At 41.3% G+C, this 16,453-nt stretch overlaps 1 protein-coding gene across 1 annotated transcript; it reads left to right on the forward strand.

Annotated features, from left to right (window-relative positions):
- Positions 1-11,262: 11,262 nt before the first annotated feature.
- On the forward strand, positions 11,263-16,446 carry LOC136281213 (uncharacterized). The gene is made up of 2 exons (XM_066167507.1): positions 11,263-11,401; positions 11,483-16,446. The coding sequence occupies exon 2, from the start codon at positions 11,729-11,731 to the stop codon at positions 16,100-16,102; it is 4,374 nt and encodes a 1,457-aa protein (XP_066023604.1). The 5' UTR covers positions 11,263-11,401; positions 11,483-11,728; the 3' UTR covers positions 16,103-16,446.
- The last annotated feature ends 7 nt before the right edge of the window (positions 16,447-16,453 follow it).

Below are 16,453 nucleotides of genomic sequence, written 5' to 3' on the forward strand. Positions count from 1 at the left end.
ACATTTCTCATTTAGTCGTCTTCCGCAAAACAACAACGTGAAATCACCAAGAAAGTGGCAGATCTACAGGAGGAGCCCGCCCGGGTGCTTACCATGTCAGAATAAACCGGTTTTTCCAAAATCAGCAAACCAGCCGAACGAGATGGTGCTTACCATTTGCAATTGTTCTCGGCTGATGAGACTGGAAACTGGAAAATTTAGCAAATGGTAAGGAAATTTCCGCTGACTACCTCTGGAGCTAGTCTACAATTTTCCTTACTATTTGCTAAGCTTTCTAGTTTCCAGTCTTTCAGCAGCCGAAAACAATTGCGGGAAATTGAATTGCAAATGGTAAGCGCCATCTCGTTCGTTTAGTTTGCTGATTTTGGAGAAACCTTTACCTTTACCATTATCCAACGGTTCGAGACGTGATGAAGGCTTTCGTTAGATTCTGTGCCTTCGCCCGGATTTAAGTCAGACAAGCAACCCTTCCTTATGTGTCGACGTAAATGGTCGATTTCAGTCAAAGTTCGTTCCATGTTATCTTCATTCAGAAACGTTTGCCATCTTTTCACAAAGTTTTCTAAATTTTCTACCATGACTTCCGGATGAGGTGTGGGCATTTTACGGACTTCACTAGAATCTTCTCTGGCTCGGAATATCATCCCAAATTCTTTAGAAAACTTTTTTGACAATTCTGTTCCCTTTGGAATTGTTTTCGTTACTCGTTGTACCGCGTGGAATAAGTCGAGTTTGACCTCCACGTCAGGAAATACCGACTGATAAAGTGATCTTACTTTACAGCAGTCATCTACGATAACACGGGTTACATCTATCTCCTGTTTTAATTCCTGTAGTAACGAGCGGATTTCCTCAAAAGATGTCGACGTAGTTAACCGCCATCCAATAATCTGGTGGCTTTCGTTTAAAATTATGAAAAGATTTTCAAATTCTTTCACAAATTTATTGTCAGTGGTCCTCCTTGCTCCAATAAACTTGCTAACCCTGAAGGTGTGGTCAGTAGTATAGGGCGTCTCCATAGGAAGCAAAGGGATGCCGCCATCAATTAACATAAATAACAAAGGATTCAAGATGGCCTCTAAGTCCCATAGGGAGGATTCAAGATGGCGTCTAAGTCCCTTAGGGAGGATTCAAGATGGCGGCGGAGACGTCATCGAAGATGACATCATTCAAGATGGCGGTTTAATATATTCATAATATGAGGGTGTAGGTGGGGTAAAAATTAGTTTACGGCCTCCCTTAGAGGAATGTAACGTGTACATGTATGTTCATGTTACACATATGACATCATGATGTGATAGTCAGCTAGTCTCCATAAACATGGCTTGTGACAGAGAGTGACCGTGTTGGATGCACATGTCTAAAAGGGGCAAGAAGACACGACGCCGTCGCGTGTTAAAAGTGCGTCGCCTTAAGCGCAAGATTCGTCAGCAAGCATCGAAACATGCACAAGATGTGGAAAGGTATCAGAAAGAAATTCAGGAGTTGAAATTACGGGAGAGACATCATGACATTATATTCCACGATGCCTTGCGATACATTTACCACCCCTATGGAAGTGAACGATGTATTTACTATACTAACTGGGATAAAGAAATAGCAGACGGCTTTTTTTCTGCATTTCATGAGTTAGATTATAGATAAGAAAACCCACATGTAAAATCCAATGCAAAGTTTATTGTTATACAAATGGAGTACGATAAAAATGAAAAATGTTATGACTGTTTCTGTTGGGAATGGTAGCTAACCATGTACAATTCTCTAGATGTGGTGGTACCTCTTGAAAGGGGACAAAATTGAAACAGATAATGTTCATGACATTATAAACGTAATTAACATTTATAAAAAAGTCAAATTGGTTTAAAAGGACCAAAATTTCATCCTCGGGATCTTGATTATCTAAAAAGGTCCATAGCGTAAATAAAAAGTTGTAGTAATCCATAAAGGGATACTCATTCTGAAAAAGTTGAAAAAAATCTAGCGTTACAAAAAGGATGATTGAGGAATACAATCAAGAAAAAAATGTATGACATTATGAGTATCTCTGTGGTAATTGGTAGTTAACCATATATAATCCTCTAATATAGGTGGCGCTACATCTTCATCATACTCGACGAAGCCAAAACTTATTAAGGGTATAATATTATAAATATGGGTGACAATCATAAAAAACCTAAACTGATTAAAAAGGACACAAATTTCATCTTGGATATCATGCCACCATAATAATGAGTTTAATGTTTAAAAAAAATCCACAATGTCTTCCAATGGAAATTCAGTCTAAAAATAATTTGTATAAAAATTAATTTAATGGTTCAATTTAAGAAAGGGAAACACCATATAAATGTACGGGAAAAACTGGCCAAAAAAGTAAGTTCGAAGGTGGTAGCTATAAAACAGAAAATAAACCAACTTGCATGAATAAATTGCTATGACAGTACACTCGGTCTAAGCGTCTTGTTTCCAAGATACCTGCATGTATTCCTAATCTATGTCTAATGATCGTGTTTTCTAAGACAACATCAAAAAGAAATTGATAAAAAAAAGTGCGAGGAGATAGATGATGGGCTTGAAAAAAACTCGTTTGAAATTCCCTACAAAAAGATACTTTAATTACATAATATTCCATTCTACGTCTTCTAATGAGTAAAGCTTGACAAAGACTTAAGATCGAATTTTGAAAATAACCTCTATCTGTCACATAGAGTGCACATAAAGTAGACATGTAATCATGGGAACCGATCTGAAACACAAAAAAGATCCCTAATTAAAAAAATCTAAATATAAAAAAACACACGCACACATTCTAAAATCCCAATGCAAATCAGATTGTTGTCTTCGAATAAACTTTTCTCCAAAAATTACCCAACACGTTCACAACATACAATGCGAGTAACGAGGTATGACACGAGTTGAAACTACATGGTAACGCATTTGAATCCTAAAAAATTGATGAAGTACTCTTCGAATAGGACGAAAAAACGATACTAAAAATTCAGCAAAAGGAAAGTGACGACTTAAAAACAAACGTCGTATAGGAGCAGTAACAACTTCATCGATATAGAGATGAAACCAATAGTTAATGACACCAAATCAATTAATCAAATGACAGCAAATTTCTTTGATGACCTTGAGTATACCGACGGATCGAAATGCACCAATCACAGAGAGCGTCGTTTTAGAATTCACCAATCACCATGCGGGAAAACAGACCAATCAAATGACACAAAATTTAGCATATAAGTCGCGCACTCTTATCTTAAAAGTTGCAGAAGTAAAGTGAGAAGAATCCTAAAGACAGAGTGAAGATGGCGCAACAAGAAAACAAAACTTTGGAGGTCAGTATGATAGTGTCAAAACAAGACTGTCGCGGCAGGCAAGCAGCATTTTTAATACCTTACAAATGTTTTACGTTTTTAGGACCCTACCGCCTATATCTGTGCCGAGTGCCAAGACGACATGCTTGACTATGAGAACATTCTCGAAGCACAAACCAAACAAAGAATTCATCGAACTCGAGTTTTTTTTCCAGCTCTTAAAACTGGTTAAAAAAGAAAACCTAAAAACCGCGACGGAATTGGTGAAGGAGTACGTGAAAAACCCTGAGGATTTTTAACATGAATCGTGTAAAAGTACAAACTCTTGTAAATAAAATGCGAGTAAAACTTATATTTGTGTCATGTCTTGTTAGTTGTAGATTTATTTGATGATGGCAAAAAGAAAGAATGATGATGTGGAGGAAGAGGATAGTATCTCGGATGACCTATTAAATCAACATTATGATGAACTTGAAAAACAACAGTATGGTGGGGAAATATCTGACGATCAACTCAATGGCCGTTTTTATACTAGAGACGCATTATCCGTCTGGACGAACTTGGGCAAACATTTGTAGTTCGTCCGGTTATGCGTCTTTCGTGTAAAGACGGGCACAAGACGCATTATACGTCTAGACGAACTTTCATTTGAAATGCGTCTTGAACGACGCACTTCGAAAGGTAGTTCGTCTGGACGCATAATGCGTCTTTGTGTGTAAAGACGTAACGTTAAGAAATGAGACCGTGTCGGAAAAAAAGCAAGCGGTTATCCGCCCAAGAAAACAACATGGCAGAGTCAAGTGCAAAAGAGCGAAGTCGACCATGGACAGAAACAGAGCTCAAGTACTTCGCCCTTGTTCTGGCAGACGAAACAAACGAGTTTGCTTACAAACTGGACACGCTTGCGTTGAAGAAGACTGCAAACAAACCTGTCTTCGAGGATATAAAGAAAGCCTTTGAGGAGCGCATATCCTCCGAAGAATTTAAAGAAGAAAATGACAGAGAACATCGTCAGTCTAAATCGAAAAAGGCTTTAACTCATCTGAGAATTGATGTTGAAAAGCTTCGAGTGAAATTTAAGTGGATAAAAGATCAATGGCGTAAATACACGGATCGCATCAAGAAAGGTAGTGGTAAGTCACCAATTGAAGAGCCTGAGTGGTACAAAATCATAAATCCAATTTTTTCGGACACCCACGGTAACCTGGAAATTGCTTCCAAAGCAAGAGATGTTTTGTCTCATGAGAATTCAGACCCAGACAGTGACGAAGAGCAGACAGAAACAAGTCATAGCAGTTATCAGGAAGATGATGGTGAGGAAGAGTTAACCTCCGCAAGTGAGAGTGGAACCGAAGGTGTTAAAAGGAAAGTTTTAAAAAATTCATTGGACGTAAAACCATTAGGTCGTAACAAACGAGTAAGAAGTCAGTCCCAGGCCATAAATGAGATCGCAAAGAGTTTTCACGCACTTGGAGAATCACAGCAAAAGCGTTGTGAAAAGATGATGGAAGCAGACAAAGAAAGGCACGCTGAATTTCTTGCTTTTCAGAAAGAGCAAGCCGAATTGAATAGGCAGCATGAGCTAAAGATGCTTCAAATCATCATGAAATATTCAAATCCTCCACCCCAAGGAGCACAGCAGCATCTCCAACAACAAACAATGCCTGTGCAGCCTCTTGTACCTAATTACAATCCAATGCCATATAGCCATACCCCTCCAACCAATCAAGTGGCAAGTGGTAGCCAAGATAGCCACATTTTAGACATGGATAGCCAGAATGATCAAAGATCCATGCGTTGGTATTAGCAAGAGTTCCATTAAGGGTGGGGGACTCATGTTTATGGAGGAGTTGGTGGTGGATTTTCTTTTCTATAGACAGGGTCCTCTATCACACTTATCTTTATTGAGCAATACTGTGAATTTAAGGGGGCATGAGCTTCCCTCTTGCGTTTTGAAACCTCAGACATGTTATTACAGGCAGTTGTGTTTATTTGTAATCCATTTATTGTCAGTTGTGATAAAGGTACCAAAATGTAACCAGTGATCCAGACACTAACATCATTACTGTTCTGTAATTGAAACAAACCATTGTTACAAAGTTTAACGGAACTACAACTTTATAACACTTCTATAGAATTGGATGTATTGGTTAGGGACTGGTCATTATTTATGTAAAGGATGGGGGAGGGAATTTTTTTTAAGCAATAAGTTTTATTCTTGACCCACCCCTGAAAATTTTTTATTTACTTTTTGACTCACCCCTCAAATAAATGTTATTTTTTAGGCTATGACTCCAGTAATTTTTACACTAATGGATGAAAGGAAAGCAAAACTTCTGGTTCATACTTAATGTATCAACAAATATTATTTCCTATATCTATTGTGAAGGGAAAATGTTTGAAAAATATTTTGAATATCAAATTTGAATCTATTTACATGTAACAAAACCTGTTTTCCATCAAATCTGCTAAGGATCAAGTAAAGTTCAGTTTCTCAGTTTTTGCCTTTGTTATTAATTTGAATACAGAATCAAGGGGCTGCATTTCTTTCCTCTCTGATATCCCACAACCAATTGGCAACGGCTTCTCTTGTTGTATTTCCATCATTAGCTTGGGCATCTCCATTTCGAATCAGATTGAGTTCATTGACCTGAAGTCTCCACCTGGGGTTACAGGGATCACTTCGATGGATGCAAAGATTATGGAGAGCAATGCAGGTCATGATGATGAGGGAAATGTTGTCTAAATGACATTCTGTCTTTATGTAGAGAATTCTCCACCGCCCCTTTAACATTCCATAAGCATGTTCAGAAACTACCCTTGCAGAGCAAAGTCTCCTGTTAAAATACCTTTGCTTAGGTACCCTTGTCCCATCTTTGTATGGTTTTAGAAGCCAGGAATGGTTGGGAAAGGCTGAATCACCCACAGTGGTAAACGGAATCTCCCCATGAGGGTCAAGATTCAAAGACCTGTTAGGAAGCACGTGACCAGATTCGATGTCAGAATAAATACCACAACTTCTTAAAAGCCTAGAGTCATGTGTGGATCCTGGGGCGCCCACTGCAGCCCACATAAAACGCTTGTTATAACCAATGAATCCCATGTTTGTAACTGAATACCTCTTCTTGTAACTGTAAAAGTTCTTAAGTTTAGTGCTTACGTAAACATGAAACCCATCCCACGCCCCAACATAAGGAAACTCCCAATTTCCCAGAAAATTTTCCAGTTCTTGACTCCACTCTTGTAGATTTCTTGGCAGGTAAACGAATCTGTCATACAAACATCCCACAATGGCCTTACAAACGTCTTGGAAAATGATGAGAGCAGTTGATTCTGCAACCCCAAAGAGATCTCCAACGGTCAAAAACGTGCACCCGTTGTCATAAACAGTCACGCGTATTTGTTATGTAATCAAAGTCGTCACGCTTTTCGTTTTGTTTGTACAAAGAGAGCACATGACAACAACTTGATTTACTGGTTTTTGTAGGATATCAAATTTAGTGTGTATATTAGGGGCGTGTGATTTAACTCGAGGGGTTCTTTCTGTACTATATCAGAGTGGAATAAATCAGAATTTATACGAAAACGATTACGACTACTTCGTGTTTATAATACCCGTGTGCTAGTCTGTATAGACATAAAGCCAACTGGGTAGCAGGCGGAGTAGGGTGAGGCTTCATGCGAGTGGGCTCCTACACGATAAGGTCTTTAATTTCGCTTAGAATAAATTCAAAAGTGTCTCGAGACACCCTTAACCTTTTCTTGAAAGATTCTTCATCCCAGTTTTGATATCCCTCTGTCCACCAATTTCCGTTCCTCAACTCATCAGGACCACGCTCGTTTCTGTCGCTTTTTGTAATCACGATTGCTGACATAACAGCGGGCTGTGAAGCTTCAGTTTCGAACTCCATCTCCCTACGAAAACGTTTCTTTGCCATTTCTTCCTTTAACCTATATTGGTGACCTAAAAACTCTTGTTCTGCCTTTCTCTTACGGGAAAAAAATTTGAGAAGTTCAAGCGCGGCCGCCATCTTTAAATTTTACCGCCAAACAAGGCACACTAGTGCCCATTCTTTTTTTTTTCGCCGCGCGGAATATCTTGTTCGTCTTTCGTAGTTCGTCTGGTTATTCGTCCCGTCTTTACACTAGACGCATACCACAAGAGACGCATTATTCGTCTGGACGGATAATGCGTCCTCTAGTATAAATACGGCCATTTAGTATATAAGTCGCGCACTCTTATCTTAAAAGTTGCAGAAGTAAAGTGAGAAGAATCCTATAGACAGACTGAAGACTAAAAAGTTGCAGAAGGAAAGTGAGAAGAATCCTAAAGACAGAGTGAAGATGGCGCAACAAGAAAACAAAACTTTGGAGGTCAGTATGATAGTGTCAAAACAAGACTGTCGCGGCAGGCAAGCAGCATTTTTAATACCTTACAAATGTTTTACGTTTTTAGGACCCTACCGCCTATATCTGTGCCGAGTGCCAAGACGACATGCTTGACTATGAGAACATTCTCGAAGCGCAAACAAAACAAAAAATTCATCGAACTCGAGTTTTTTTCCAGCTCTTAAAACTGGTTAAAAAGGAAAACCTAAAAACCGTGACGGAATTGGTGAAGGAGTACGTGAAAAACCCTGAGGATTTTTAACATGAATCGTGTAAAAGTACAAACTCTTGTAAAGAAAATGCGAGTAAAACTTATATTTGTGTCATGTCTTGTTAGTTGTAGATTTATTTGATGATGGCAAAAAGAAAGAATGATGATGTGGAGGAAGAGGATAGTATCTCGGATGACCTATTAAATCAACATTATGATGAACTTGAAAAGCAACAGTATGGTGGGGAAATATCTGACGATCAACTCAATGAATTGTATGATCGATTGGACCAACAACAATTGGATGCCCTCAATATAGACTTGGGTGTGGAACAATCAGGTGGCGCTCTCTTTAACTTTGAATTTTAAAATGCTGGATTCCCAAAAGATTGGAAAAAGACAGCGGATAAACAAAGATACGAGGCCACCCTCAAGCAGACACGAACTCCATCCCAAGACGATAATATCGGAAAAGAAATTACAAATGCGTCAGCGAGGTAAGAGTTTAAAAAGTGTGTTGAAAAAAAGTTTCAGGGGATAGACTCTTATCGAAATTTATTTTGGGTTATTTTTTTTAGTTCGATACGGAAACAAATTCAGCAAAAGAAATGTTCATCTCATGACGCGTTCCATTTCACCTTACAATCGAATCAATTCGCCCACGCCCAACAATCAGCCACATTCAAAGTAGAAGAAATCATGAAGAATTCAGAACGCTTTGAAAATTACATGACTACTATGGCTAATAAATTGAATTCAGGAGAATCGTTTAAATCCTCTTCTAAGTTTACCGCCGACCTTACCTTTATTCAAATGCCTAAAGGTGGTAAAAGTGGTCGACAAAAAGCTCTATTGGGAAAGCGATCCATGGCGGAAGTTTTGAAAAAGAAAAATTCCGTGATTCAAATTACAAATTCCGACGAATTGTGTTGTGCAAGAGCCATTTGTGTCGCAAAAGCATAGATCCATAAAGATGAGGGGTATCGACAGAAAATCGATTACGAGAATGCAAAAAAATGTGAGACCGTTCGATCACGAATGGCCCATCAACTCCATGAAGATGCGGGCGTACCTTTGGGGGCATGCGGGCACCAAGAATTGAAAAAATTTCAAGACTTCCTAGCACCAGACTACCAATTGAAAGTGCTGGCAACTTCCTACCCCTACATGATGGTATTTGTAGGCCCAGAAGCACCGCATATTATCCGCCTCTTGCTCCAGAAACACGATGACTCTGAGACTGGTCACTATGACACTGGCACATCTTACGCTGGTTTTCTAGAACGATCCTATTTTTGCGATCAGTGCAACAAGGGATTTGATCATAATGACTACAGACATCATCCATGTGAGGGTCGAAGATGTCATGCATGCAAACAAGTAGAATGTGGCGCAAAACCTGATTATGCCTTGCGTGAAGTACCCTGTTATTCTTGTTGCCGAAAGTTTTACAGTCAGACGTGTTATGACATGCATAAAGAGAAAAAGATCTGCGACAGCCTTGTTCAATGCCCTATGTGTCGTAAGGAGTTTCAAACCTCAGCGTCAAAAGAACCTCACCAATGCTACTTTGACAAATGCTCCGTATGCCATGAATATGTAAAACTTACAGAACACAAATGCTTTATTCAACCTGTGGCAGCCAAAGAAGATCAAAGAAAGAAAAAAACCAAAGCAACCCTGAAACGCTATAGAAAAAAAAATCCCTTGGCCTCGGTGTATGAAGAACCTCCCATCTTCATCTATGCTGATTTTGAATCTATGATAGCGGAAGATAACACATACATCCCCGTATTGGTCTGCGCCCTCACCTCTGAAGATTATACCTTCGAAACCTACTACGGGGAGAATTGCACGGCCGACTTTCTGAACTTTCTCACCCAGCTCAACAGTGAAGACATGTACCCTGTAGACACACCCGGTTCACTCGGAGGAAATGGGCTCACCCCGGAGAAAGAAATTTCCCTTGCTGGGCTCAGCCCACTTCAAAATACATTCTTAGCATTCTCGTTGTCAAACATTCCCAGATTTCATTTCGGTCGTTCTGTTACCATGTCAACAAGAGCTGATCTTTCTCAAGAGATCGCATATCCTCTATCCAGCGTTTGATCGTGACCATAGCTAATCTAGATCATAGTCAATCGTGACTTAAGTATTGTACCAATCGTTTAATCATGGCTTCATCAAGGAAAAATAATCTGTTAACTGATGTTCAAAGATCCATTTTGTCTCGGTATTTTGACCAAGGCATGACTGGAAAGGGTCAAGCCCACAACGATCTCATTGAACAGGCCAGTGCAGAAGCCAAAGTGACTAAGGAAACTGTAAAGGTAAGACTTTATTGGTTAAAATGCTTTTATAGATTCCATATATTTATGTTAGATAGTAGCGTAAATATGGAATGTTGCTTGGATCCTTTTCTGTCATCTCGCTGGTAAGGCGTGTGTTTCGGACCCTTTTACTGGTGGTTGCCGCGAATGTCACGCACCGTAGTGACATCTTCCAAGCGTTTTTACTATTAAATAAATTAGTTATACACTTTTGAATTCAATAAAAACCGATTCGATTTACTATTAGTTCTTTATTTTTGATTGAATATTTAGAATTGGATTGGAAGCGAACGAAAGAAGAGAAAAGCAGCGGCAAGTTCGACTTCGAGTGATCAAGATACCGCACCGTCAGCAAAAAGCGTAAAAAGCATCCCCTGCATACGAGCTCCCACGTCATACAATAACTTTTGTAAGGAGCTGTTCAACAAAGGTAAAAGTTTATGAAATATTCTTCTACGCCATTCATAATATTACGAACAAACAACACAGAAGTTAAACCCGTTTTAAACTTTATGTTTCTTTTCAAAGTGAAATTAATCCAAGCTATGCTTGATCGAGTAGGGTTTTTGTCGTTCTTTAGTAATTGGAAAAGTAGTTTAGAGCTAAACAAGAGAGTAATTAAACTAAACGCTCATGCACACTTTGTATTTAAATTCTAGATCAGTGTCGAAACCTTTCTATGGTAGAAAGAAATTCGTTTGCTGCCAAAGAGTGGGCGAAACTCACTGCTGAAGAAAAAATTTTATATAAGAGTTCGCAGAATATAGCGGGCGAGTTGAATCCCGAAGATATTGAAAGGACCGTCAAAAAGATAAGAGATCAAATAATTAAGCTGGTGAGTCATATTATATTATTTTCAATTCCTCGGCGTTTGACGAGTGTCAAAATATTATATTCCACATTGATTCCATTGACTTATTTCAATCAGTTCTCAAAATACTTCAACAACACGGGTCGGGGCAAATGTGAAAAGTTAAACTTCAGATCCCCACATCGATAGATCCTGTTTGTTACTGCCGTTATGCGTGATGTCACGCACTCATTAGCTAGATCCCGAGAGGCGCTGCGAGTTAAAAAATACATGTGCTCGATCGAAGTGGAGAATCGTTTCAACGCCCGTTTAACGTCATCGTTTATATTATAAGGACACAAACGTAAGTTTTTTTTGGTTTCGTTTCTTGTTTGTCTAGCCTTTTTCCGTATTTATAGTTGTAAATTTCCTTTGTTTCCTTTAGTTTTCGAAACCGTACAACGTTCGTTCAAGATTGTAAAGTCCATTTCATAATTACAAGTACGCGTGTTCAAGTTTGTGTTGTCGTACCGTTTTATGCGTGCACATTTCGTTTCGAAAAGTTTAACCCTCATCGCATACTGGTTTATTGGAACTTATCCTACGTTTATTTGCAATGTTGGGCGAACTGTTCGCCACTCATCGCTAATTTGAAGCGACTACCGAAGGATTAATTAGTGCCTAGTCCACCATGAACGATGAACCTGTCGCTGAGGGCGCTGGGCCTGGGTTTCCTCCGAACGAAAGCTGTCCCGATACTCGTGTAAGGAAATTAACTGAAAAGGGTCAAGAAGAGAAATTAAGGCGACTGAAAAACGATCAAACTGCCAAAACGACTGCTGTGACAAAGCAAAGGAATGCTCTCACAAACTTAATGGAAGATGAGAACAATCTTCATTTAGTGAAATCAGAGGTTATTGTATTGAACACATTATTCAAGGAGTATCAAGAAGCACGTGACCTTTATTATTGCCAGTTGACCTCCGAACAGGATCAAGACAGGGAACTTGATCGCTATGAAAGTAAGGAGAAGTCATTTTTGGAATTTAGGAAACAGGTTATGGAATGGATGAATGTAGCAGAACGTCGCTTAACAGAAGAACTTGATCTGCTCTCAGAAGTAAAATCGGTTTCATCCAAATCGTCCCGTGTTAGCACCCGTTCGAAGAAGTCTTCAGCCAGCTCAACGCCATCTGCACGAGCAAAGGAGAAACTTAAGCTAGCGGAATTACAAGCTGAAAAACAAATGCTAGAACGCAAACAAGCTCTACGAGCAGCAGATGAAGCCTTGAAACTGGAAACTGAAATAGCGAAAGCCCAGGCCAGAGAAAGGGTTTATGCCGATTTGGAAAATGATGGTAACCTAGAAAATAAGGATGGTATTGTTCCCTGTCTCCAGCAAAGTGAACCTAAATTCATGGCTTCAACACCTGCCGCTCATCTCAACCCTGCTGCCCCAGAGTTTCACTCAAACAGTCTAGCCGGCGAGATATCGCCTCCGGCTAACAACGGGACCACTGATGTACCACAAGGAATTATCGCTGCAGCTGATGATCCCTATCGATTGGAACCCCATGAAAGGTCTTTCAAAGAAGTGATGGCCATGCAGCGACAGCAAAATGAGCAAATGATTGCAACCCATCGGCAACTGGCTGCAGCAATGACTCTGCCTCAACCTGAAGTGCACAAGTTTAAAGGAGACCCCATCGAATATGGAACCTTTATCATGGCATTCAAGGCAAGGATAGAGTCCAGAACATTCAGGGCGGCAGATTGCTTATACTACCTGGAACAACATCTTGAAAGGGAACCACGAGAACTTATTGGAGGCTGTCTGCATATGGACCCTTCTGAAGGATATAAGGAGGCGAGGAGGTTACTGGAGAAGGAATATGGGGATCCCTTTAAAGTTTCAATGGCCTATGTGAACAAAGCTCTCGGATGGTCCCCAGTTCGGCCAGATGACGCATCAGGACTAAAGCGTTTATCGCTTTTCTTGATTAAGTGTAAAAATGCTATGATGAGCGTGTCTCATATGAATGAGTTAAATCATCCTACGAACCTGCAGACCATTGCAAAAAGGCTTCCCTCGCATCTCCAGTCAAGATGGCGTGATCGTGCTGCGAAATTGAAAGAGAACGGAAGGATAGCGAGCTTTAAGGATCTCGCTGATTTTGTGGTGTCAGCAGCCGAATCAGCGAACGACCCTGTATTTGGCGTGCAGGCTTTAAGTAGTACCCAGGAAAGGCGCAGAGATAACAGTGGGAGAGATGGCAAGAAGAAGCCCTCGTCAGCAACTAAAACAAGCAACAGTTTTGCCACTGGTATCACCATTCCCGGCATAGAGGCTGTAAACCATGCGAACCGAAACAATGCTGGTGGCAAGGAAAAGTTGTGCCCCTTCTGCAGCAAGAACCATGACCTGGATGATTGTGCGGAATTCCTCAAAAGGACCATGGATGAAAGGAAGACATTTCTTTACGAAAGAAAATTATGCTTTGCCTGTTACGAATCTGATCATGTATCCAAAGGTTGTGTAAAGAGACGCACCTGCAAGAAGTGCAAGAAACGGTACCCAACAGCATTGCACATTGATGGTTTCACAATGAATAGAGAGAGCGTCAGTAACAAACCCCAAGCGACGGAAGTTCAATCTATAGCGGTTAGCAATAGGCGCATTGATGTCTCTAAACCTGTACAGGACGCACCAAGTTGCAAGGAGTCCGTAGTGCTACATGCCATACTCCCAGTTAAAGTTAAACAGAAGGGCTGTAACAATTCAGTTGTCACGTACGCGTTTTACGATAATGGTAGTGGCGGCTGTTTTGCAACCGAAAATATCAGGAGACAGTTAGGAATAGACGGTGTCAAGGTTATGCTACAACTCACCACCATGCATGGACAGAGTCAAGTGGAAAGCATCATTCTGGACGATCTTATCGTTACGAGCCTAGATGATGAGAATCCCATTGAGTTGCCTCGCTCATACACAAGAGATGAAATCCCAGCAGAACATCACCAAATTCCCACGCCCAGTCTCATAAATCAGTGGTCACACCTTTCCGAGGTTGCGAAGAAAATCCCTGAGCTTGAGCCTCGCCTGGAGATTGGACTACTCATTGGCAGCAATTGCCCGCCTGCCTTAGAACCATTAGAAGTTGTACCTTGTCGAAGCGATGGCCCATTTGCCCTCCGTCTCCGCCATGGTTGGACAGTCTGTGGACCTCTCCATATCCGAACTGATCATGACAAGGACAAAATAATCGCGAACCGAATTACAGTGAGAGAAGTGGAAACGCCGAAGGAAATCATTGCTCCAACGTCATTGCTCAGAATGTTGCAGATGGACTTCAACGATCACACCGTAAGCAAAGCACCGGACGAGCGTGGGCCTTCTCAAGAAGACAGAAAGTTTTTAACTATGGTTGAAAGGGAGACGAAAGTTGTCGACGGCCACTACCAAGTTCCTCTTCCATTGCGACATAGCGATATTATCATGCCCAACAATAAGGAGCAAGCAATCAAAAGAGCAAACTGGCAGAAGAAAAAGATGTTGAGAGATTCTAAATACCGCTCTGATTACGTTTCCTTCGTAAACGATGTCATCGCCAAAGGGTATGCACAAAGAGTTCCAAATGAGTTGCTGATACCGAACCCAGGCAAGGTGTGGTATCTACCCCATCATGGGGTGTATCACCCGAAAAAACCAGAAAAAATACGCGTCGTATTTGACTGTAGTTCAAAGTTTCAGGGCGTGTCGCTCAATGACTGTCTGATGCAAGGTCCAGATATGACAAACTCCCTAGTAGGCGTGCTAACCAGATTTCGTGAAGACCCCGTAGCCTTCATGGGAGATGTGGAATCCATGTTCCACCAGGTTACAGTTCCTCCTGAACAGTATGATTACCTCCGTTTCTTATGGTGGCCAGATGGCAATCTAGAAGCCGAGCTACAAGAGTATCGGATGGTTGTACATTTATTTGGAGCGGCCTCGTCGCCAAGTGTCGCTAACTTTGCCCTTAAGCGAACCGCAAGGGATAACGAAGATAAGTACGGTACCTTGGTTGCTGACACGCTGCGAAATAACTTTTATGTGGACGATTGTCTACGTTCCGTAAGCTCGGAAGGTAAAGCAGTCGAGCTGATTGAAGGTCTTCGGCAATCCTGTAAGAAAGGTGGATTCCGCCTCACCAAATTCACTTCCAATAGTCGTGCAGTTTTAGAGTCTATACCAGAGGATGAGCGATCGAAAGAAGTCAGATCAATAACTCTTGACTGTGACAACCTCCCTATCGAGCGTGCCTTAGGGATACAGTGGTGCGTACAATCAGATTGTTTTGGATTTCGAATCGTCATTAACAGCAAACCGTTTACAAGACGAGGAGTCATGTCCACCATCTCATCAATCTTTGATCCCCTGGGCTTCATCGCTCCTTTCACACTTCTAGCGAAGAAGCTGTTACAGGATCTCTGCCGCAATGAAGATCTCGACTGGGATGACGACATTCCGGAAGACTGCCGCAGTAAATGGCTAAGATGGTGTGGAGAGCTTCCGTTACTAGAGCAATTTCACATTGATCGGTGTCACAAACCGCCGGGTTTTGGCCCAGTTGTCTCCAGACAGCTCCATCTGTTCTCCGATGCAAGCCAGGTGGGGTATGGATGCGTTGCCTACCTACGTCTAATGGATAACATGGGTCGCATACATTGTTCCTTTTTAATGGGGAAGGCTCGTCTTGCACCTATTAAGGCCGTAACAGTCCCACGCTTAGAATTAACTGCAGCAACCGTATCTGTTCGCGTGGGACAAATGCTGTATGAAGAGCTTGAAGTTAAGCCTGAGTCTATCATCTATCACACCGACTCGACGACGGTTCTCCGCTACATAAGAAACGAGCGGAGGAGGTTTCAGATATTCGTGGCAAATCGTGTGCAATTGATCAGGGACTTCACTAGTGGAAATACGTGGACACCAGTAGCAATCCGGCAGATGATGCCTCAAGAGGACTTTCCGCCGCTGGACTTCTGCAGCAGCAACGCTGGTCAAATGGTCCACACTTCCTAGGGAAATCAGAAAAGGACTGGCCGCAGCAGCCCTTTCCAGTCGGTGAGGTCCCAGATGACGACCCTGAGGTCAGAAAAGTTGCTTCCGCCGGTACCATGGTAATGGAAGCCACGGCTACGTCAGTTAACAAACTAATAGAATACCACTCGAGTTGGTATCGCCTGAGATTGTCGGTGGCCGCATTCCTTAGAATCAAGGCTGTATTGCGAAAACGGAAGGAGATTAGAGGCCAGGGTTCTCTCGAGATAGATTCGGACCATGGTCAGGCAAGGTCGGGCGTGAAGTCACTACAAGCTGAAACGAAGGTAGTGGGTGACTGCTGCGCACCGCTCTCAGTTCAAGAGTTTGAAG

The sequence above is a fragment of the Pocillopora verrucosa genome, chromosome 5 (assembly GCF_036669915.1).
Source record: "Pocillopora verrucosa isolate sample1 chromosome 5, ASM3666991v2, whole genome shotgun sequence".
Taxonomy (NCBI): domain Eukaryota; kingdom Metazoa; phylum Cnidaria; class Anthozoa; order Scleractinia; family Pocilloporidae; genus Pocillopora; species Pocillopora verrucosa.